Source organism: Chiloscyllium punctatum, chromosome 38 (genome assembly GCF_047496795.1).
Source record: "Chiloscyllium punctatum isolate Juve2018m chromosome 38, sChiPun1.3, whole genome shotgun sequence".
NCBI classification, from domain to species: Eukaryota; Metazoa; Chordata; class Chondrichthyes; order Orectolobiformes; family Hemiscylliidae; genus Chiloscyllium; species Chiloscyllium punctatum.
The window spans coordinates 12874409-12896777 of record NC_092776.1 but is presented as its reverse complement, the minus strand read 5'-3'; the positions used below and the strand labels follow the sequence as shown (position 1 = coordinate 12896777).

The window sequence follows — 22369 nt, the reverse complement described above, 5'->3', positions numbered from 1 at the left end:
TAGATTCATAGACTCATACAAAACAGAAACAGATCCTTTGGTCCAACCAATGCATGATGACCATAATCCCAAAAATAAACTAGTCCCACCTGCCTGCATTTGACCCATATCCCTCCAAACATTTCTTATTCACATACTTACCTAAATGTCTTTTAAACATCATAACTGTATCCACATCCACCATTTGCTCTGGAAGTACCTTCCACACATGAACCAATCTCTGTGTAAAAACGTTACCCTTTGTGTGTTTTTTAAACCTTTCTCCTCTCACCTTAAAATACTGGGCTTGCACTTGGACAAAGAAGCTATAAGAGTCAACTCTGAATGACCAATGATTGAATCATGCGCTCAGGATGGTTAACCCACTAATAAAAGCAACATGCTGTCCAGAGTGCCCAAATCTCATTGCTATCCTAAAGGCCAGGCTGCATCATTGCCCACAGTAAAGATGGCAGACAGTCTGTGAGGAAACACTCACCATTACTCGGGCCTAGAGAGAAGGGGAGTATGGGTAGTTCTATAACATGATGGTTGCTCCCTTGTGCAACCTGCATTATAGTAAAATTACACTTTAGAAACAACGCGTAAAGTATTGCTGCTGTAATCGCATGACAGCCAACACACACTTTAAATGTTTGTGATTTAGAAACGGTGTCCCCAGTTCATCCACCATGTTACAGCGAATTCACATTAACGAAACGTGCATTATAGCAAAACAACCTGTAGCTGGAAGAGGCTCTTCCACAAAAGGAGCCATTTTTAGCACTTGGCTGTGGAGGCGCTGAACATCATGCAGCTATTCTTACACCTCAATGGAATTGTTCCAAGCTTCCTGATCATTGCTCCTGTACCCCCATTGGACATTCTCTCCAGGGAAATCTTGAGATTATCCCAATTTCTGCTCTTACCTCTCAGCAAGCCCCAAACACCTTTCACCCTCTGTTCTCGCTGACCACCCACATGTCAAGTAAGTCTTGATTTGAAAATTCTCATCCTGATTTGCAGTCCCTCCCTCGCCTCAGCTCCTCCCTGTTTCTGTAAATCTCCTGCTGACCCAGAGCTCTCCAGGATAACTGGATTCTCCTCAGTCTGGCCCCTTTTGCATTCCTGACTTTAATCTCCGGGTGGTCACCCCTTCATCTGCTTGGGTCCCACACTTTGGAATTTCCTTCTTGCACCTCTCCATCTTATTTTCCTTCTTTAATAAACTTCTTCAAATGTAATTCTTCAGCCGAACCTTTGATCACTCTGTCCTCAAATCCCCGTGCGTGTGTAAATAAAGATTTCCTTTCATGTCTCCGATCAGTGCTTTAGGATGTGTTACTACATTGAAGGTGCTGTAGTGATTGGACCCCGGTGGATCTCACTGACAGTCTGGGGACTGGCTCTGAGCAGGCAGGTCAGTGTCCATGCACAGTGTGTATGTAAATAAAGGGTGACTTGGTGACAGGATACTGGCCTCTCTGCAATTATATCAGGTGCTGGATAAATAAAAGTTATTATTGGTATTAGTGCCTGTTGACATAACTCCCCCCACCCCACATATCCTCGGAGGTGCCCCTTATGATGCATGATGCCCCTTATGAGGGTGCCCCTCATAAGGGTGCCCCTTATGAGGCATGATCAGAAACGCCAGCTGGATTTGCTTTTCCTGTTTCATGGGAAGCAGACTCAAGTTGGTTTAGGTTCCATGCAGATCCACTTAGGAACATCACGAGCAGACCATTCAGCCCCTCAAACCTGTTCTATCACTCAAAGAGATTGGGAATGACCCATGCTTCACCCACCTTGGCTCATTAACTTTTAACACTGTCACCAAAAGTTATTCTCAATCCCAGTATGGAAAGCTTCAGTTGACCCCTCTCACCCTCCAGCAGGCCTTGGCTTTTGAAGCAGAAGATTCCAGATTTCCCCAATTTATGTTTGAGAATGTCCTTCCAGATTTCATCCAGGGCAGCATAGCACTCATTTTAAGATTGTGGCTCCTTGTTCTCTATGCCAGAACCTAGGATCATAATCTAGTTACAGCATTAAGAAGGCCATTCAGCCCATTGTGTTCATGGCAGCCCTCTGCAAGAGAATCTCAGCCAGTCCTGTTTCTCCACCCTCAAGGCCATGCATCTTCCATCTTCAGGTACTGACACAATTTTCTCTCGAAAGGTCTGATTGAATCTGCTTCAAGCACACTCTCAGGCAATGACTTGAAGATATTTAACAACTAGCTGCATCAAAATGTGTTTCCTTATGTTGCTGTCTGTTCTTTCGCCATTCACCTTGACTCAATGCCCTCAGGTTCTTGACCGTTCTGCCAGTAGACAGTGTCTCCCTATCTGCTCTGTCTAAACCCCTCATTATTTTTGAGCACCTCAATCAAATTGCCTCTTAAACTTCTCAAAAGAAAGTTGCCCCCCAACTTCTTTGATCTATCCTCATAACTGGAATCTCTACCCCCAACATTTTTTTCCAACATCCTTTCTGTTACTTGGTGCCCAGTAATGGACCCTCTAATCATGAGGGATGCACTTGCTCAAAACAGAGAGCACAGTGGCACCCCCATCATAGAATCCTAACAGTGTGGAAGCAGGCCATTTGGCCCATCACATCCACACTGACCCTCTGAAGAGCATCCCACCCGGACCCAATCCCCTCCGATACAGTATCCCTGAAACCCTTCATTCCCCATGGATATCCCACGAGCCAGTACATCCCTGGACACTATGGAAAATTTAGCACGGCCAATCCACCCCACTTGCACCTCTTTGGACTGTGGGAGGGAATCAGAGCACCTGAAGGAAACCCACACAGACAAGGGGAAAATGTGAAAACTCCACACAGCCACCCGAGCATGGTGTTGAACCCATCTCTGGCACAGTGAGGCAGTGTTGATGCCATCTCAACCTTTAGCAATATTTCAAAGATATCCGAAGCCCAAAGATGGTGAATTGGCCATGTTAAGTTGCCCATAACGTTAGGTGCATTAGTCAGAGGGAAATGGGTTACTCTTCAGAGGGTCGCTGTGGACTTGTTGGGCCAAAGGGCTTGTTTCCACACTGTAAGGAATCTGATCTAGCAATGTATTCTCTCACAGAGACAGTCTTTTCTCTGGACTGGGCTAGCTTCTGTCAGAGTCTTCAGTGAAAACAAGTACAGTTCCGCAAATCCGTCCTTCTAACATGGAGCCCTGAGCACAGAAATCATCCACTGAACCATGGCTAGAATCTCTGGTTTGGTGAAGCATTACCTGATGCTACATCCAATGTACAACTGGGTCACGGAGTGTTAAAATATCCCAGTGCCCCTGGGCCCCTTTGCCACGTACAATTACCCTGACTGATATATACACGCCACACTGTCAGTGTACAGTCAATAATCAGTCCAACACTTTGTCTCTTCCACTCTGGTTAACAGAGATCTGATTTTCATGTTAGCGTTTCAGATCCTACTGTTAAAATTATCTGGCACGTATCCATGCTAAAATCCATCTCATGTTCTTAGTCCATTGAATAATTGGGTCAGATGAATTCTGAATGATATCGCTGTCTTTCGGGGATTTTACTGAGCTGCCTGATGCAGAGAGCAGAAAAGGTCTTGCATTTCTATAGCGCCTTTGGAGGTCTCGGAATGCCCTGAAAAGCTTCATGGACACAGATTTTTATTTTTAAGAGACTGTGGCTCCCTCCTCCTCTCCAGAACTCAGGCACACCTGTGTCTGTCTGTGACAGTCAAGCAAGTGAATCAAACGATGTATTCAAGACGGAAACAAATCAGGTTTCCATGGCGTGCCCGTCTGTCAAAGGATTGGCCGCCTGTTAACAAGGAAGAGAAAAATTGTTGCAGCTGTCGAGACTACCTGGGGAGTGTGGGCAACACACATCTTGCAGAATAGGAAATGGAACTCACCACCGTCTGAGACTGCAGCACAGGAGAGCTCCAGTGTGTTAATCTCAGCTCTGCAACGTTCAAGCTCCACAGCATCCTCCTGCTCCCCGTCACAAACCTGATTGCACATTGCTCCATTTGTTTCTCCATTAAATGTACATCCCTCTAAATGCACCCCCTGCAAATGTGCAGGAGAGGTTTGCGAGAGTGGTCCCTGCCACAAGGGACGTCAGTCACTTGGACAACCGGAGAAGCTGTTCTCTCTTGCAAAGAGAAAATACAGAAGAAATTTGATTGAGGCGTTCAGAATCATGACGGGCTTCGATAAGTAAAGAGGTTTTAAGGTGACTAGCAAAGGAGCCATTTGGGGAAAGTCATCTGAATGTAATGAGTCATTAGGATTTGGGACTTGCTGCACACTTGAGGTTTTTTTTTTACTTCTTAAACGGGCGTCAATGAGAAGGCCAACATTATTGTCACATGTTTGGGTGGGTGTCCGGTTTCAATACAAAGCTTTAAAAGAGAATTGAATGAATGAAAGTAAAATTAGCAAGTTGTGGGGAGAGAGCTGGGGGAATGAAACTCATGATGTTGTCCCTCTGGAGAGTAAGCACAGATTCTGAATAGCTCAACGGTCTCAACCTGTGCTGTACAATTCTATGATTCAATGCTATTCTGCAACGTGAGGTAATGAGTTCCACACTCCAACCAGTCTCAGAGAAAAGAAATTGCTTCTGAGCTCCTCATTAAATATGTTAATGATATTAAAATGGGTATACAATCACTCACTTTGGTCTTTCCCATAAGTGAGAACACAGGTTTTGAGCCTAGCTCAGGTTGAGATGGGGTAGTGGTGAGTCCTTAGATTGCTTGTCATATCTTAGTGACATGGGCATATTCTATCATCCCTTTCATCTATAGAACCTGAATTTCCTAGTTTGCATAGTTACAGTTCAAAAGACCAAGTGGTCTCCATTGATACTTCTGATCCTGGATCACAGTCAGTTTCTTCACTATCTCTTTTGTCAGTGGATTTTTCCATTTATTTCCTCACACCTTCTGAAGGTTGTGCAACTAAGTCTAATTTGTACTGTGCTAGGATTTCGTACTGTAGACAAGCAGGAGGCTGGAAGAACACAGCACGCCAGGCAGCATCAGGAGGTGCAGAAGTTGATGTTTCAGGAAGGATTACATACAAAACGTTGACTTCTCCCCCTCCTGATGCTGCCTGACTTGCTGTGTTCTTCCAGCCTCCTGCCTGTCTACCTTGGATTCCAGCATCTGCAGTTTTTTTGTCTGTAACCAGGGTTGGGGTAGTGTAGCATGTTGGTCATATTACTTTCACGGGATGTGGACATTGCTGACAAGGCTTGCGTTTATTGACTATCCCATGATTTGACTTGGCAATTCTAGAGGTCAGCTAAGAGTCAAACTGTGTTGCTGTGGGTCTGGAGTCACATATAAGCCAGACCAGGTAAGGATGGCAGATTTCCTTCCCAAAAGGGCATTAATAAACCAGAACATGATTTAACAATCATTAATGGTAGATTTGCAGTAACCATTATTAATGGCTTTAACTTTATAACACAGATTAATGAATTACAAATTCTGTCAGCTGCTACCATGTCCCCAGACCATTATCTTGGGTCTACTGGATTAGTAACTCTGTGACATTATCACAATATCATCATCTCCCCAGGAAAAGTAATGGGAATCTTTGACTGAAGAAGCACAGATGTTAATTTCAATCCTATTCTGGTATGTGGGGGAGTTTAAATTCAGACAAATAAATAAGACTGGAATCAAAAATCTATAATAATACAGATAACCATGGAACTACTGGGATGTCGGAACACCCCATCTGGATCGTCAATCTCAGAGATCTACTGCACAGATAAAGGTCTTTTGGCCCATTGTGAAACAGTCAAAAACAGCCACCTACCTATTCCAATCCCTTTTTCCAGCACTTCAACCATAGCCTTAGATATTGCAAATGCATATCTAAATACTTCCTCAATGTGATGAGGTTTCCTGCCTCTACCACCCTTGTAGGCAGAGAATTCCAGATTCCAACCACCCTCTGGGTACTGGGTACACAGCAAGCCAGGCACTACACTACACTACACCCAGCCTTTCCTCACATATCCTCTAAACCTTCTTAAATCTGTGATCCCCTGGTCATTGATCCTTCCATCAAGGGGAAAGGTTTCTCCCTGTCTATGGCCCTCCTTATTTTATGCATTTCAATCATGTCCCCTCTCTGCTCTGAGGAAAACAACCCCAATCTGTTCATTCTCTCTTCATCACTGAAACTCTCCAGCTCGGGCAACATCCTGGGTAAATCTGCTCTGGGAAGGAAGTCTTATCCAGTCAGGCCTCCCGGACAGCAATGTCTTGTCACTTCACTTCCCTCTGGAATGGTCCATGAAGTTACTCCTTGTATCAAAATGTCTATGAATAATCATGATGCACATGGACTCCACCAGTTCAAGGAGGTGGTGAGCCACCTCTTCTTCTCAAGGATAGTGAGGGGAGGGCAATGCATGCTGGTCTTGTCAGCAACGTTCACATCCTGTGACTGAATCAGAAAAGTCCTGCCAGGTCAGAAATGTCCACCTTATTTTTGGACCAGAGAGCAAGGGATGGGATTGAGATTGGGCAGGGACAGGAGTGGGATCAGAGTGGGAGCAGGTTGTATTAGGAAAGGTTTGGGATCAGCACAAAGCCTGATGTGAGTTGTAATATTCGCTTTGTGGTGACAGAAGGTTCATGAATAGCTGCAGGAAGATTAATAACAATTGTCTCCAAATCCTAACACAATTTATTTAGCGAATTGAATAAACCAGACTTCCAGAAACTTCCACTTATCCTGGACAAACCAGGGATCAAAGCCCATCTCCACAGAGAGCCCTGTCAGATTAGTACCCTATCTTTCATCTGTTTTAATGTTGACTTTCAACCACTTTTAAGGAGAGTACAGCAGAGTGTCCGTCTCAAATCTCAGCCTCTGCTGAGAGGCTGAGAAATCTTGCTGGAGAGGCCAGGGACTCAGTTTGGAGAGAGAGAGAGAGAACAAGAAGGAGGGGAAGGAGGAGTGTGATTACTATTGAAGAGCTAACAGTCCAACACTGGCAACTGATCAATTACAAAGCAAATGAGGCGATCCAACTGAGCTTCTTTGTTGCACAATAAGTGGCTATTGTGTACTTGAGGAACCATAGAGAATATGTGCATCACTAAAACTGTTCACTAAGGGAACCAGCAGGAGGGAGACTAAGAGCTCTATGAAGGATGTGCTACAGATGCTCAGGTACATTCATGGAGGTTTTCTTTCATTTGTTCACGAGATATGGGTGTCACTGGCTGGGCCAGCACTTATTGGCCGTTCCAAATTCCTCTTGAGGATATGGTGGTGAGTTCCTAATGTTGAACATAACCAGGCAGTTTGTTGGGCCATTGTAAAGACAACTACATCGCTGTGGGTCTGGGGTCATGTGTAGGCCAGACTGGGTAAGGATATCTTTCCCTAATGAACACTAGTGAATTTAGTGGGTTTTTAAAGGCAACCAAGTGGTTTCATTTAATGCCCACCCCTAATTACCCATAAGGAGGTGGTGTTGAGTTGCCTTCCTCCTGATATGTATCAACAGCCCACAGTTAAGTATTGACCTCTTACAGGTGGATCTAGACTCAGAGGGAGCCCAGACTTTCATTCTTGTAGCACATTAGTGAGCAAGATGGATGTTGGATTGTGGTTTCATAGTCATCATTACTGAGGCTAGCTTTTTAATCCAGGTTTTTTTTTGTTGAGTTTAAATTTCACCAGTTGCCATAGTGGGACTTTAACCCCAGAGCATTAGCCTGAGCATCTGGATTTCTGATCCAATGGCGTTTCTTTAATTATATAACTTCCCATCTCCAAGATGGAGACTCCAACCATACCATCCAGAAAAAAAGGTCTCTGCCCTTCCCCTGATTATTGATTTGTTTTATTCAGTCATGGGATGGTGTCACTGAGTGGGCCAGCATTTATTATCTGTCCCCAGTTGCCGTTGAGAAGATGGTGGCGAGCTGACGTCCTGAACCACTGCAATCTTTGGGTGGAGGGATACCCACAGTCCTGTTAGGGAGGGAGTTACAGGATTTGATCCTGTGACAGCGAAGGAACAGTGATTTATTTCCAAGTCAGGATAGTGAGTGGCTTAGAGGGGGACTTGCAGGGGCTGGGAGTGTTCCCATGTATCTTCTGCCCTAGTCCCTGCTAGGTGGGAGTGATTGTGGGTTTAGAAGGTGCTGTCAAAGGAACCTTGGTGAGCTGCTGCAGTGCAGCTTGTGAATGATACATGTTGCTGCCACTGTGTGTTGGTGGTGGAGGGAGTGGATGTTTGAGGTCGTGAATGAGATGCCAGTCATGCTGGCTGCTTTGTCCTTGATGTTGTGGAGCTTCTTGAATGTGGTTAGAATTGCTCCCATCCAGACCTGACTCCTGATGTGTGCCGTGTGGATAGTGGACAGACCCAGGGGAATCAGGGAGTAAGTTACTTGCTGCATGATTCCTAGATTCTGACTGAGATTATAGCTAGTCCAAATCAGTTTCTGGTGAATGGTAATGCCCAGGATATTTATTGATTATGGGGGATTCAGTGATAGTAGCACGATTGAATGTCAAGGGCAATGTTTAGATTCTCACAACCCACCCTCATCTGCCATACCCACTCCAACAGGAGCAAAACAAATTCTGGCCTAAGATCCTGAATGAGTAGAAGGTTGAGTGATGGACTTACAGTAACCTTACAGAATGATACTGGCATGTTAGAAACAGGAGTTAATGATAGTTACACAGAGTAATGTGGAATCTGATATTTTCACAGGGATCTGAGTGAAAATTTCATCCAGGCTATTCCCAGGAAGGCCTTCCGTGGAGCAACTGACCTCAAGAATCTGTGAGTACAGCCAGATCTAAGCTTCCTTCCGGTCAAACCTCTCTCTACATTGCTCTTCAAGACCTTTCCTGCACTGCCTTCTCTGTCCCTCTGGCTCATCCCCACTGAGAGGCCATATGTTACCCCTCTGCTACATTAGTAAGATTCTGTCCCCTCAGCGGTATGCTGATTAAGTCTTTCCTTTGGAAGAGCAGCTCAGAAACATACCTGTTCACTCAGATTTCAGTTTGTGACTCTTGATTCCAGTGGCACTCATTATCCTTTGCTAAAAGGATATCAGGAGGGAAATCAGGAAGTGAGCTACTTGTTGCAGGATTCCTAGTCTCTGACCTGCTCTTGTGTCTACTGAGTTTATAGCTAGTCTGGTTAAGTTTCTGGTCAATGGTAATGCCCAGGATATTGATAAAGTGGGATTCAGTGATAGTAGCATTTTTGAATGTCAAGGAGCAATGGTTAGATTGCACACACACCCAACAAACCAGAAATTGCTCCCTTTCAGAGAGATGCATGGTTGCTTTGCTGGCTGGGTAGGCATTTATTGCCCATACCCCATTACCTTGGAGAACGTGATGTGAGCTGCCTTCCTTGACCACTATAGTCCTCAGGGTGTAGATGAAGGCATATGGTGAAAGTGTAGGATTTTGACCCTCTGATAACAAAGCAACATTGATATATTTCCAATTGAGAATGGTGTGTGACCTGGAGGGGAACTTGTAGGTGGTGATCATAGCGTCATAAAGATCTACAATATAGAAAAAGACCCTTTGGCCCATTGTGTCCATGCTGGTCAGAAATAACTGCCTAACTATTCTAATCCCATTTTCCAGCTCTTGGTCTATAGCCTTGTATGCCTTGGCATCGCAAGTGAACATCTAAATACTTCTTCAGTTTCAGTGAGTTTCTCCCTCTACCACCCTTACAGGCAGTGAGTTCCAGATTCCTACCACCCTCTGGGTAAAAACATTTCTTTTTCACATCTCCTCTAAACCTTTTGCCCCTTGTCTTAAATCTAGTCATTAATCCCTCCATCAAGGGGAAAAGTTTCTTCCTCTATACCCTGTCTCTGCCCCTCATAAGTTTAAATATCTCAATCACGCCCCTTCCCAATTTCTTCTGCTCTAAGGAAAACAAGCCCGGTCTACCCAATCTCTCTTCACACCCGCCCAGGTACCATTCTGGTACATCTCCTCGGCACTGTCTCCAGTACAGTCACATCCCTCCTATAATATGGGTTCCAGAATGTAGTGATCCCATGTATCTGGTGTCCTTGTCTTTCAAGGTGAGAGAGATCATAGGTTTGAAAGATGCTGTTGGACATGTCTAGGTGGGTTGCTGCAGATGGTACACGCTACTGCCACAGTCTATCGGTGGTGCAGGGAATGAATATTTAAGCTGTAAGATGGGATGCCAATCAAGTGGGCTGCTAAATTGTGGATGGTGTTATGCTTCCTGAATTGTTGGGACTGCACTCATCCAGGCAAGTGGGTAGTATTCTGTAACCCTTCTGACGTGTGCCTTGTAGCTGGCGGATTGGCTTTTGGAGAACCAGGAAGTGAGTTATTTGCTGCAGGATTTCAAGCCTCTGATGTGTTCTTGTAACCACAGTATTGATACGGCTAGTCCAGTTCAGTTTCAGGTCAATGGTAACTTTGTATGGATGGATTCCTGCAGGTTCAGATGCATGACCTCTTGGCCTCACTCAGGCAAACAGCCTATTCTCCTCCATCTCCAATATTTATTGAATCAACAAAGAGTGTTCAAAGAAAATTGAAATCGAACGTTCAAAGTACATCTGAACTTTTTGGGGGATTAAATTTTGATTTGATCAAAATCCTCATGATGGGAATAACAGAAAGCAATCCTGCCATTTCCCAGGTCAGTTCCAATGTCAATATTAGTCCTTCTTCCTAAACAAGACCAAAAATAAGACAAAATCAATGTTTCTTCCCTGCTAAAGGTCAATGGTCGTTGGCTCAGAGATTAACTTCCAGCTCAACTGTAATTCTTGACCCAGCTGTGTGTTAGTGGTGAATGAAATCAATGGGAGTGATTTAAAATAAGTAGCACTGTATGTCGTTGAGAAAATCTATCTTTCATAAAACATTAGATTCGATGACTTACAGTGTGGGAACAGGCCCTTCGGCCCAACAAGTCCGCACCGACCCGCCGAAGCGCAACCCACCCAGACCCATTCCCCTACATTTACCCCTGCCCCTAACACTACGGGCAATTTTAGCATGGTCAATTCACCTGACCTGCACATCTTTGGACTGTGGGAGGAAACCGGAGCACCCGGAGGAAACCCAAGCAAGACACGGGGAGAATGTGCAAACTCCACACAGTCAGTCGCCTGAGGCGGGAATTGAGCCCGGGTCTCTGGTGCTGTGAGGCAGCAGTGCTAACCACTCACTGTACCACCATGCCACCCACACATTAGAAAGCACTGTTTACCCCTTTGTCCTCTCCATCTACTTCACTCTGTCTTTTTCTCCGTCATTACTCCATCTCCAATCCTATCTTTCTCAATTCAGTTCCTCTCTTTATTGCCTCTAACTCCATCTCTATTTTTAACTCCCCGTTACTCTCTCCATCTGCACTCTGTGTCATTGGATTTCTGTGTCTCCCTCTTTCTCTGCCCATTTTGTGCACTCTCTCAATGTTAGGTTGTTTGCTGTCCTATTCTTCTGCTTACCTCTTTCAGTCTCTGTCCAACTATCTCTTCTGCTTTCTATCCAGCTCTCCATTTCTCTCCAATGTTTCATCCATCTCTCACATTTTCCATCTCTCCCTATTTATTCCCGGCTTCAGTTCATCTTTCCCACTCTCCATCCACCTCTCATCTTCTCTCGCGCTCTGTGCCTTCCCCCTGACCAGTGGTCTGACTATCTCAGATGATGAAAGAAGAAAGGAATTCAAAGCTCTTGATGTAAAAAGCAGAGCCCGTAGAAAAGGTTGTAAGTAGTACGAGGCCAAACATCAGAGTAACATGTCAACGACAGAAAGAAATCTTTACAGGTTTGTTCATGGCCTAAGGCTTAGGGCCTAGCAAAGACAAAATGTAGATAAGTGGCCTGAATGTTTATGGTTTCACTTTAATGGCCTCAATATTCCTTGTCTCTCTTTTACAACAGGCAACTTGATAAAAACCAAATTACTTGCATTGAGGAAGGGGCGTTCCGAGCCCTCAGGAGCCTGGAGGTTCTGTAAGTCTTTCCCATACTCTTTTTTTATATTCTGTCATGGAACGTGACTGATATGCTCAGAATTTGTTACTGATTCCCAATGGCCCTTGGACTGGGTGTCCGGCTTGACTATTTCAGTGAACAGCTAAGAGTCAACCACGTTGCTATGGGTCTGGAGTCACATATGGACCAGATCAGGCAAGGACAACATCTAAAGAGCATCAGTGAGCGAGATGGATTATTGTTGAGAATAGTTTTAAGTTTTAGGTTTTTAAAAGTTGAATTTAAATCCACCAGCTCCATGATGAAAATCTTAAACTTCATGTCTCTTTTTGGCGATGTTAAAGTCTAAGTGTGCCTCATTGACTGTGCATGGCTTTCAAAGGTCCTGTAATGATAAAAGATGCGATAGGAATACAGGATCTTTCTTTCCTTTGCTACAATTGAAGGAAATAAAATCAAAAGGTAAAGATAAAAAAAAGGGTGGTTAGCTAATTGTTTTCTATTGTCTTTTTCAGGACCCTGAATAACAACAATATCAGCAGTATCCCTGTCTCCAGCTTTAACCACATGCCAAAGCTTCGCACCTTGTAAGTACAAGACCTATGAGCTCTTTAATAACCTTTATAAGATATCAAGAAGTGACTGTAACAAGGACAGATGTGCCACCAGTGTAAACAGGAGCATGGATAAACTCCAGGAAATTGTGCATGGGTCTAAAATCTGAACAGGCAGAAATTAAGAGGCATAATCCAAACATTTGCTGAAGCAAGGAGGGTTGGTATTGTAACTGATGGTGTGGAAGGAAGCTGTAGACGACTGAATGGTATCATCAGGCTGGTCAGACAATTGGCAAATGAAATCCAATGCAAAGATAAGGACTGCGTTTGGGGAGGGCAAAGGAATAAGTAAAAGGTGGTTGGATACTGAGAGGTCTAGAGGAAAGGAGGGACCTTGGAATGAATATCCACAGATCCCTGGAGAAGGGCTCATGCCCGAAACGTCGATTCTCCTGCTCCTTGAATGCTGCCTGACCTGCTGCGCTTTTCCAGCAACACATTTTTCAGCTCAGATCCCCGAAGGGGTCAGGTTGGGTAAAAGCGATAACTAAGAAGGCATATGGAATCCTTTATTAGTCAGTCACTGACTGAGTAAATAAATAGTGAGGTAATCCCAGCTCTGCACAAAGTAGACAGCAGCTGGGACACTCTGTGCAGCTTGGTCACTTTAATTCAGAGAGGATGTAATTACATTAGCAGGGGACAGAGGACATTTACAAGGACATTACCAGAACTGCACAGTTACAAGATGAGGACTTTTTTTGTCTTCATTCATGGGCTGAGAGCATCACTCACTAGGCCAGCATTTATTACCATCCTGAATGGGATCCCTCTGGGCTGGGCAGTTGGAGTCGACCAGATTGCTCTGCATCTGGAGTCACATGTAGGTAAGGATCACAGTTTCCTTCCTTCAAAGACATTTAGGGGAGGAAAGATATTGGATTCAATTATTAAGGAAGCAATAGCAGCACATTTGGAAGATCATAACCTAATCAAGCAGAGTCAGTGTGACTTCATGAAAGGAAAATTGTGTCTTAAACTAATTTATTAGAGGTTTTAAAGGAAGTCTCAATCAGAGTGGATAGAGGGGGACCAGCAGATGTGTTGTATATGGACTTCAAGAAGGGATTCAACAAGGTTCTCACAAAAGATTAAATCACATGATAAGAACCCAAAGTGTTGGAGGTTGTATAATAACATGGATAGAAAATGGGCTAATGGACAGGAGACATTGAGTGGGGATAAGGTTCATTTTCAGGTTGGCGACCAGTGGGGGTCCACAGGGATCAGTGCTGGGACCACAATGCCACAGTTGTTTACAATATATATGAATGATTAAGAGGGAGGAAGTGAGCGTGCTGTCACCAAATTTGTAGACAACACAAAAATAGATGGAAAGGCAGGTGTGAGAGGGACACAGACCATTTACAGAGAGATGTTGATAGGTTAAATAAGTGGGCAGCAAGTTAGCAAGTGGAGTATAAAATGGGAAAATGTGAAGTTGTTCATTTTGTATGGGAGAAAATCTGCACAAAACTGCAACATAAAACGACTTGAAAGTACTTGTGCAAAATACAGAAAGCTAGCACAACAGTGCAGCAGATAATCAGGAAGGTGACTGGCCCTTATTTCAAAGGGATTGGAGTATAAGAGTAGGGAGGTCTTACTGCAGCTGCACAAGGTGCTGGTAAGATCACATTTGGGGTACTGTGAGCAGTTTTGATCCCCTCACTTCAGGAAAAGTATTATTTCATTGGAGAGCATTCAAAGGAGGTTCACTAGGATGATCCCTGGTACAGAGGGATTGTCTAATAAGCAAAGGCTAAACAGTTTGGGATTCTACTCACTGGAGGTTAGAAGAATGAGATGTGATCTCATTGAAACGTATGAGATTCTTAAGGGTTTTGACACAGTAAATACTGAGAGGATGTTTCCTGGGAGAGTCTACGACCAAGCGGCATAGTCTCAGAATAAAGGGACACCAATTTAAAACTGAGATGAGGAGCAATTTCTTTCTCTCAAAGAGTTAAGTCTTTGGAACTCTTTGCCACAGACAGCTGTGGGGGCAAGAGTCCTTGTGTATATCTAAGGCTGAGAGAGAGATGGATTCTTGATCTGAAGGGAAATCAAGCATTATGGGGAATGTGGACATGAGGAATGTTGGACCAGCCATGATCCCACTAAATGATGGAGCAGTCTCAAGGTGCCCAACGGTCTACTCCTGGTTCCTATTTCTTATGGTCTTATACTCTTAATTAGTATAAAGATTAGAGGGAGATGAAGATTTCTTTCATCCTGATTTACGAAATTTATTCCTTTAGGAATATAAAGGAAGCAGCAAAGAATCTAAAGAAGGAATTAGGAAGGCTAAAAGGAGCCATGAAATGTTCTTGGCAAGTTGGATTTGAGGGAATCACAAGGCATTTTATACACATGTTAGAAGCAAGACAGAAAGGGAAAGGTCCACTCCAGGACAAAGAATGAAATTATTGTGTGAATCTGGAAGAAGTGGGTGAGGTTCTTATTGAGTACTTCACATTGGTATTCACCAAGCTGAAGGGCATAGTTAATGATAAGATTAGGGAGGGTTATGTTGATATTTTAGGACATGTCACTATTAAAAAGAGGTGTTGGATGTCTTGAAAAATGTTAAGATCAGTAAGTGCTCAGGGCCTTCTGGGATCTATCCCAGGATACTGAGGGAGGCAGGAAGGCAATTGCTGGGGCAGCTATTTTTTGAGGTTGTACAGGATATTGGTGAGACCTCTTCTGAAGTACTGTGTGCAGTCCTGGTGCCCCTGCTATAGAAAGCTATTATTAAATTGGAGAGGGTTCAGAAAAGATTTACCAGGATGTGGGGTAGCAGGGTTTGGGGAGTCAGAGTTATAAAAATAGGCTGGGACCTTTTACACTGGAAGTTGAGGGGTGACCTTATAAATGTTTATAAAATCATGCAGGGCATAGATAAGTTGAATGACAAGGGTCTTTTCCCTGGGGAGTTCAAATCTAAGGGGCATATTTTTAAGGTGAGAGCAGAAAGTTTTAAAAAGCACATGAGGAGCAACTTTTTTTACACAGAGCGTGATTAATATGTGGAATGAACTGCCAGAGGAAGTAGTGGATGCAGGCACAGTCGCAACATTGAAAAGACATTGTTTAAGGAGCGGTTTGGAGGGATATGAGCCAGGATCAGGCAGGTGGGACTAGTTTAGTTTGGGAATACGGTTGGCGTGGTCTGGTTGAACCAAAGGGTTTGTTTTCATAATGTATGTCTCTATGACTCTGTATCCTCTTTAGCCATAGCCATGATCCCAGACATTCGGAGATTAGCCAATATTGTTCCTTTGTTTGAGAAAAGCAACAGGGAAAATCCAGGAAATTATAGACTCGTGAGCTTTCCATCAGTGGTAAGGAAATTATTGAAGAACATTTTTAGGGGACAGGATTTACATGCATTTGGAAAAGAATGGACTTATTGGGGATAGTCAGCATGGCTTTTTGCGGAGGAGGTCTTGTCTCATAATTTGATTGAGATTTTGAGGAAGTATGGTGTAGCTGGTCAAAAATGAGAAGAATATAACAGCGCTAATTAAAGAAAGACTTGAAAGGACTTGTATTTTTATACTGCATTTCAAAACCTCAGAGTGACCCAAAGTCCTTTATAACCAATGATACTGTTTGTTTTGAAGTGTTGTCACAGCCAATTTGTGTCAGCAAGCTTCCACTACCAACAATGTGGTCATGACTACCTCAGCTGGTTTATGATGTTGGTTGAGGTTGGTGAAGATATTATGTAGAAGCCCCCCTCTACACTTCAAAATTGTTCCAGATAATCCTCCATCTACCTGAGAGGGCAGATAAGGCCTTAGCTGAGCATCTTATCTGAAAAACAGCACAGTTGATAGTTTAGCACTCTCCCTGTAGTACTGTGACAGTTTAAATTATATGCTCATCTCGCTGGAGTGTGTCTTAGACTGACAACCGACAACAGTCCGACCAACTGAAGTTCCAGCATATCACGCCTTGATACCACTGATAAAAGTAAAGTCCTAGCAGACAAGGGCTGCTCTATCATTAAAAAAAGGGTGGCAGCTTGATCTGAGGGTCACCATTGCTCAGGTGAGGAGAGAGGTTGAGATGGAGAATGCTTCATGGCAAGTTCAACCCGTGCAGGATTTGAACCCACGCTGCTAATATTACTCTACATTGCAAACCAGCCAACTGAGCTAACTGGCTCCCTGTTGTTCCAGTGATGTAACACCTAGTACAGACTGTTCCACGTGCAGCTTGAAAGATTTTGGTCAATTCAACAAGACAGTTCCTTTCCTAAAGAGACGAATATTCAATTTCATCGAGCTCCAATAAAGCACAAATCCTTTCCCCCTCCTCTTCCCTTCATGGGTCTTCAGGTGGAAAGTGAGGTGAAAGAGACACGCTTCAGGCCGAAAAATAGAGCTGGAGTCAGCCTGCCCCTTAAAATAACCCACCAACAACAACAAAAACAGAAGTTGCTGAAGAAACTCAGCAGGTCTGGCATCATCAGTGGAGAGAAAAGAATTAACTGTTACAAGTTCAGTGACCCTTCTTCAGAATGGAATTGATATTCATTGCCCAAGAGGTCAACAGGAGATATGGAATTGCCAAAGCTCTATATGATTGTTCTTTAACTTTAGATCTGAGCCTGTGTTGTACGTATCCTGTGAGTGTTAATGAAGTATCACTCTGTATCTAGCCCTGTGCTGCACCCATCCTGGGGACAGTACAGAGGCCCCTTTGTATCTCACTCTGTAAGTACCTATCCTGGGAGTGTGAGATGGGGACAGTAGGTGATGCATGTTGCAATCTACTGCAGTGATCAGCACTGCTACCTCCTCACCTTAATGACAAGAACATTTTCTGACATGGTTTAAAAAAAGATTTATACATTCAACTCCAGAAGTCTTTGTTTTTCAAATCCAATTTGTCCTCTTTCAACTCAGCAAATCATTCTGTACTCATTTATCATCCAAGAGACTTTGAAATGTTTAAATCTCTTTGCATTAAGGCAGTACTTGTCTGACCCATGTTGATTAAATGTGTCGTTTTCAAATGTAAATTTAATTTGGTCTGTTGCAAGCTCCCATGTGTGGGGCTACTCTCAAAAGCAGGTAACAGCTCTGAAGCTGTGCATGAACCAAATCCATTCCCATTCTCTCCCGTTGTATCAAACTCTAATTGACTAAACTCCTCATCACAATGTAATCTGACTGATGGGAAATCACACCATGCAGACTGCTTTCAGTTCAGAGAGTGTATCTGTAACCTCACAACAAGGTCAAGGTGGAGCAGGTGTGTGTGTGTGTGTCTGTCTGTGTGTGTCCATGTGTGTGTGTGTCGTTCCTGTCTGTGTGTGTGTGTGTGTGTGTGTGTGTGTCTGTCTGTCTGGCTGTCTGTCTGTGTCCGTCTGTATGTGTCTGTCTGTCTGTGTCCGTCCGTGTGTGTGTGTGTCTGTGTGTGTGTCTGTGTCCGTGTGTGTGTGTGTGTGTGTGTGTGCCTCTGTGTAGACAAGTCTTGGGGTAAAGGGCAAACCATTTCAACCTGAGGTAAGGAGAAATGTCAGATGGTGATGAATCTCTGGAATTCTGTACCTCTGGGGTATGGACGCTCTGTCATTAAGTAAGCTCAAGACCAAGATTGATAGATTTCTAGTTAATAATGACATCAAGGGCTATGAGGATGATGTGGGAATACGGCATTGGGGTAGTTGACCAGCTGTGATCTAGAATGATGGGACAGGTTTGAGGGACTGAATGGTCTACTCCTGCTGCTGGTTTCCTATCTTCTTAACAGTGATATCAATCCTGCAGTTCAACAGTGAAGCAGGTGAGACGATCCTTGTCTAGTCAAGGCTATCAGTCAATAACCACAGATACTGTTCATGGGTAGTCCAACGATTTGAGAAAGTAGATGAGTTCACAAACCCTGCAGGGAATGGATTTCATTCAAGAAAACCAGTCTTAGCTCCACATCTTACATGTCCAGCAGAGTTCATCCCCAAATCACTGTCCAAATTCCTATTCCTTTTTGAAACTCCATTTCACTTCTTCCTACCAGAGCCAGTCCATTTCTCAAACAACCACGGACACTGGATATCAGGAACAAAATCAGAAATTGCTGGAAAAGCTCAGCAGATTTGGCAACATCTGTGGAGAGAAATCAGAGTTAATGTTTTGGGTCTGGCGACCCTTCCTCAGTGAATCTGCCTCTCCATTGATGCTGCCAGATCTGCTGGGCTTTTCCAGCAAATTCAATTCTTTTGTACGGTTCCCTCTGTTGACCCTTCTAAACTCTCGGCTGTTTGTAAATGGTATGGCTGAGAGCTATATATCAGGAGACAATGGATTCCAACCCCACTCCAGAGCCCCAAGCACACCATCCAGGCTGACACTCCCAGTGCAACGCTATGGGAGTGCTACACTATCAGAGGTACTGCTTTTCTTCAAGTGGGCTTGAAGAGCAGAGACATTCTCATTCAGTCCTGGCCAATGTTTATCCCTCAGCCAATGAGTATACAATGGGATGATCTCCTTTATTTTATTGCATTGTGTGGGATCTTGCTGTTTACAAATTGGCAGATGTGTTTCCCACAAAATGCTGAAAGCTGTGGAATTCCTCACCTCCATCAGTCCTACAGTCGATGGGCTCTTTTTAAACACTGAAACTTGGCTTCACTTCCCTCCCGAATGACCTTGATATCTGATTTTGGAATGTGTCCTGAACTCTAGGCCTTGCCCTTTCACCTTGATTCCACACTCATTAACAAAATCCCTTACACAGCAACGTGCTTTACTGGAAAGAGTAAATTAACCTTGAGGTATTGACAATGCTGGAGAAAGCCACACACAGGAGATGGGTAATTACTTTCAGCGCTTGGCCCGCGGGGCAGCGTGAAGAGCTTGGAAAGCTGACTTAATCATATTATATTGATTTTGCCGTCTCGTAATTTGGTTCACTGGTCTCCCCGGACTTGGCATGTTGCTTGAACCTCCCCACCCCCTCTTCCTCAGTGTCTGTGACTCTTCCAAGAAGTAAAGTGTAATATGGCTATGAATAATGACATTCTCTCAAAGTCACTGCAGCACCAGCCCCTGTACTCTCTCTCTCTCTCTCTCTCTCTCACCAGTAAACCACCAGGAGCAGTTAACACTGGAACACCTAAGCATCTGGTTTTATATGAGCATGTTTATTTCTTGCTTAAAGTTCTACAGAAGAATCTAATCATCTTTATTCATCACACATGCAGGATATTTCTCCATCAGTTCATGTCACCTCTGTATCTACCTGTAAATTGTTGGCTCAGAGTGCCAAGGGAGACATCCATTTTACATAGAGCTCCCCTTTCCCTGTGACCTACCGAGGTCATGTGCATCACCAAATCCCATGACCTCGCCTACGTTCTTTGGCAGGAAGAGTAAAGGAGCTGAATGTTATTTAAATGGAGAAAGACTGCAGGGAGCATCAGTAGAGAAGGATTCAGTCATCCTCATCCATGAATCACAAGAAGCTAGCATCCAAGTACAGTGGGTAATAGGGAAGGCAAGTTTTTTCAATATTCATTCGCAGGCATCACTGTCCAGGCCAACTTTTGTTGCCCATCCTGAATTGCCCAGAGGGCGGTTAGGTGTCAAGCACATTGCTGTGCGTTTGGAGTCACATGGAGGCTAGACCAAGTAAGGACAGCAATTATCTTCCCTCAAGAACATTAGTGAACAAGATGGGTTTTAACTGACATTTGACATTGGCTTCATGACTCTTAATTCCAGGTATTTATTCAAATCAGATTCCCCCATCTGCCATAGTGGGGATCAAACCTGGGTACCCACAACATGACTAAGGTCTCTGGATAAATAAAGCAATATTAATAGCAATTAAGCCACTAGGCCATCACCTTCCTTCAAGTTGGACATTATTGAACAGCATAAGTGCAGGGAGGTTTTGCTGAAACTATGCAAGACAAGAGTCAGACCATTTGTTGTGGGTACGTTTGCCGAGCTGGGAAGTTGGTTTGCAGACGTTTTGCTCCCTTTCTAGGTGACATCCTCAGTGCTGTGGAGCCAGCTCTTCAAGCCCCCCCAGTCAGACCACAACTGGGATAATGTGAGGTTTTGGGCCCCCTTGTCTACAGAAACATATACAGGCATGGATGCAGTCCAGAGAAGGTTCACTGGGCTGATACCAATATGGCGGAAGTGGGTGCTGCAGCTGCTGGAGATCAGAGTCAAAATTGGAGTGGTGCTGGAAAAGCACAGTAGGTCAGGCAGCATCTGAGGAGGAATTCCTGATGAAGGGCTTTTGCCCGAAACGTCGATTTTCCTACTCCTCGGATGCTGCCTGACCTGCTGTGCTTTTCCAGCACCACTCTAATCTTGACTCTGATACCAATATGGAGGGACTGTCTTATGAGGAAAGTTTAAGCAGGTTGTACATGAACTTGTTGGCATTTGGAAGAATGAGAGGTGACCTTGTTGAAACACACAACACTCTTAGAGGTCTTGATAGAGTTGATGAGGAAAGGTTATTTCCACTTGTGGGAGAGACTAGGGACAGAGGGCATGATTTCAGAATAATGAGTCCCACATTTAAGACAGAGTTAAGGAGGAATTTCTTCTCCCAAAGGGTAATGAATGTGTGGAATTCTTTACCACAGCGGGCTGTCAAGATTGGATTATTAAGTGCATTCAATATTAGACCATCAGATCAGCCATGATCTAATTGTTTTTGATGCACTGAATAGCTTATTTCTGTCCCTATGTCTTACGGTTACCAAATCCTGTGACATGACCAAACCCTTTGACCTCACCAAAACCTGTGACATCACCAAGCAGTGTTGCTGGGGCTTAGTGGGTAGTCCTCTCATCTCATTGTCAGTTCTAGAACCCACTGACATTTCTGGGGTGGCACTCCCAGTACCACACTGAGGGAGCACTGAACTCTGAGAAGTGCTATCTCTCAGATATGACATTGAATTCAGACCCTGATTCAACTGGGCTTAATGAAGAAAAACAGGGGGATTTCTTCCTGGGGTCCTGCACCAATTAAGAAAATAAATTATTTAGTCTTTATCATTTTGCTAGTTGTGGGAACTTGCTGTCCAAATTGGCTGCGACATTTTAACTGTGATAATACTTTGTAAGTACCTAATTACTGCTGGAGCACTTTGACCTGTCTTAAGTGGTGAAAATGCTTTCAAAATTCTTTCTTTCTTGATACAACAAGAGAGAAGATCCGGGATTAATCTTTACTCTGCACTATCAAACACCTATCTTCAGCCATCTCCCCTGCATCTAATAACCATTCTTCGGTACCGTTCCTTAAGTGCTGCCCAGTTTCTAGTGTTGGGCATCTATTCTTCCTTTTGAGATGAGATTGTAAGTGCTAGAGAATGCTTGAGAGCTGAGTCCCAATTGTTTCCTGATGTTCCCATTTCAGCCCGAATCTTTGTTTAGGGAGTCAACTGCATGTGGACCTGACATTCTATTGATGTCAAACTGTTTTCAACAATACTTGTCCTTTCATTAATGATCCTCATCATTAATCATCATCTAATCATAGAATCCCTACGGTGTGGAAACCGGCCCTTCAGCCCAATAAGTCCACACTGAACCTCCGAAAAGTAACCCACCCAGACCCATTCCCCATACCCTAAATTTACCTGACTAATGCACCTCACCTACAACATCCTTGAACACTGTGGGCAATTTAGCATGGCCAATTCACCTAACCTGCACATCTTCGGATTGTGGGAGGAAACCGATTGGAGTAAAGC

General features: G+C 43.9%; 1 protein-coding gene across 2 annotated transcripts in view; it reads left to right on the top strand.

Moving 5' to 3' along the window:
* LOC140463354 (slit homolog 1 protein-like) overlaps positions 1-22369 on the top strand; it is a 334431-nt gene that overhangs the window by 113192 nt on the left and 198870 nt on the right. For both annotated transcript variants that reach the window (XM_072557191.1, XM_072557190.1), the window contains exons 5-7: positions 8751-8822; positions 11954-12025; positions 12523-12594. In XM_072557191.1, the coding sequence (XP_072413292.1) occupies positions 8751-8822; positions 11954-12025; positions 12523-12594 (216 nt within the window). The remainder of the gene's footprint in view (positions 1-8750; positions 8823-11953; positions 12026-12522; positions 12595-22369) is intronic.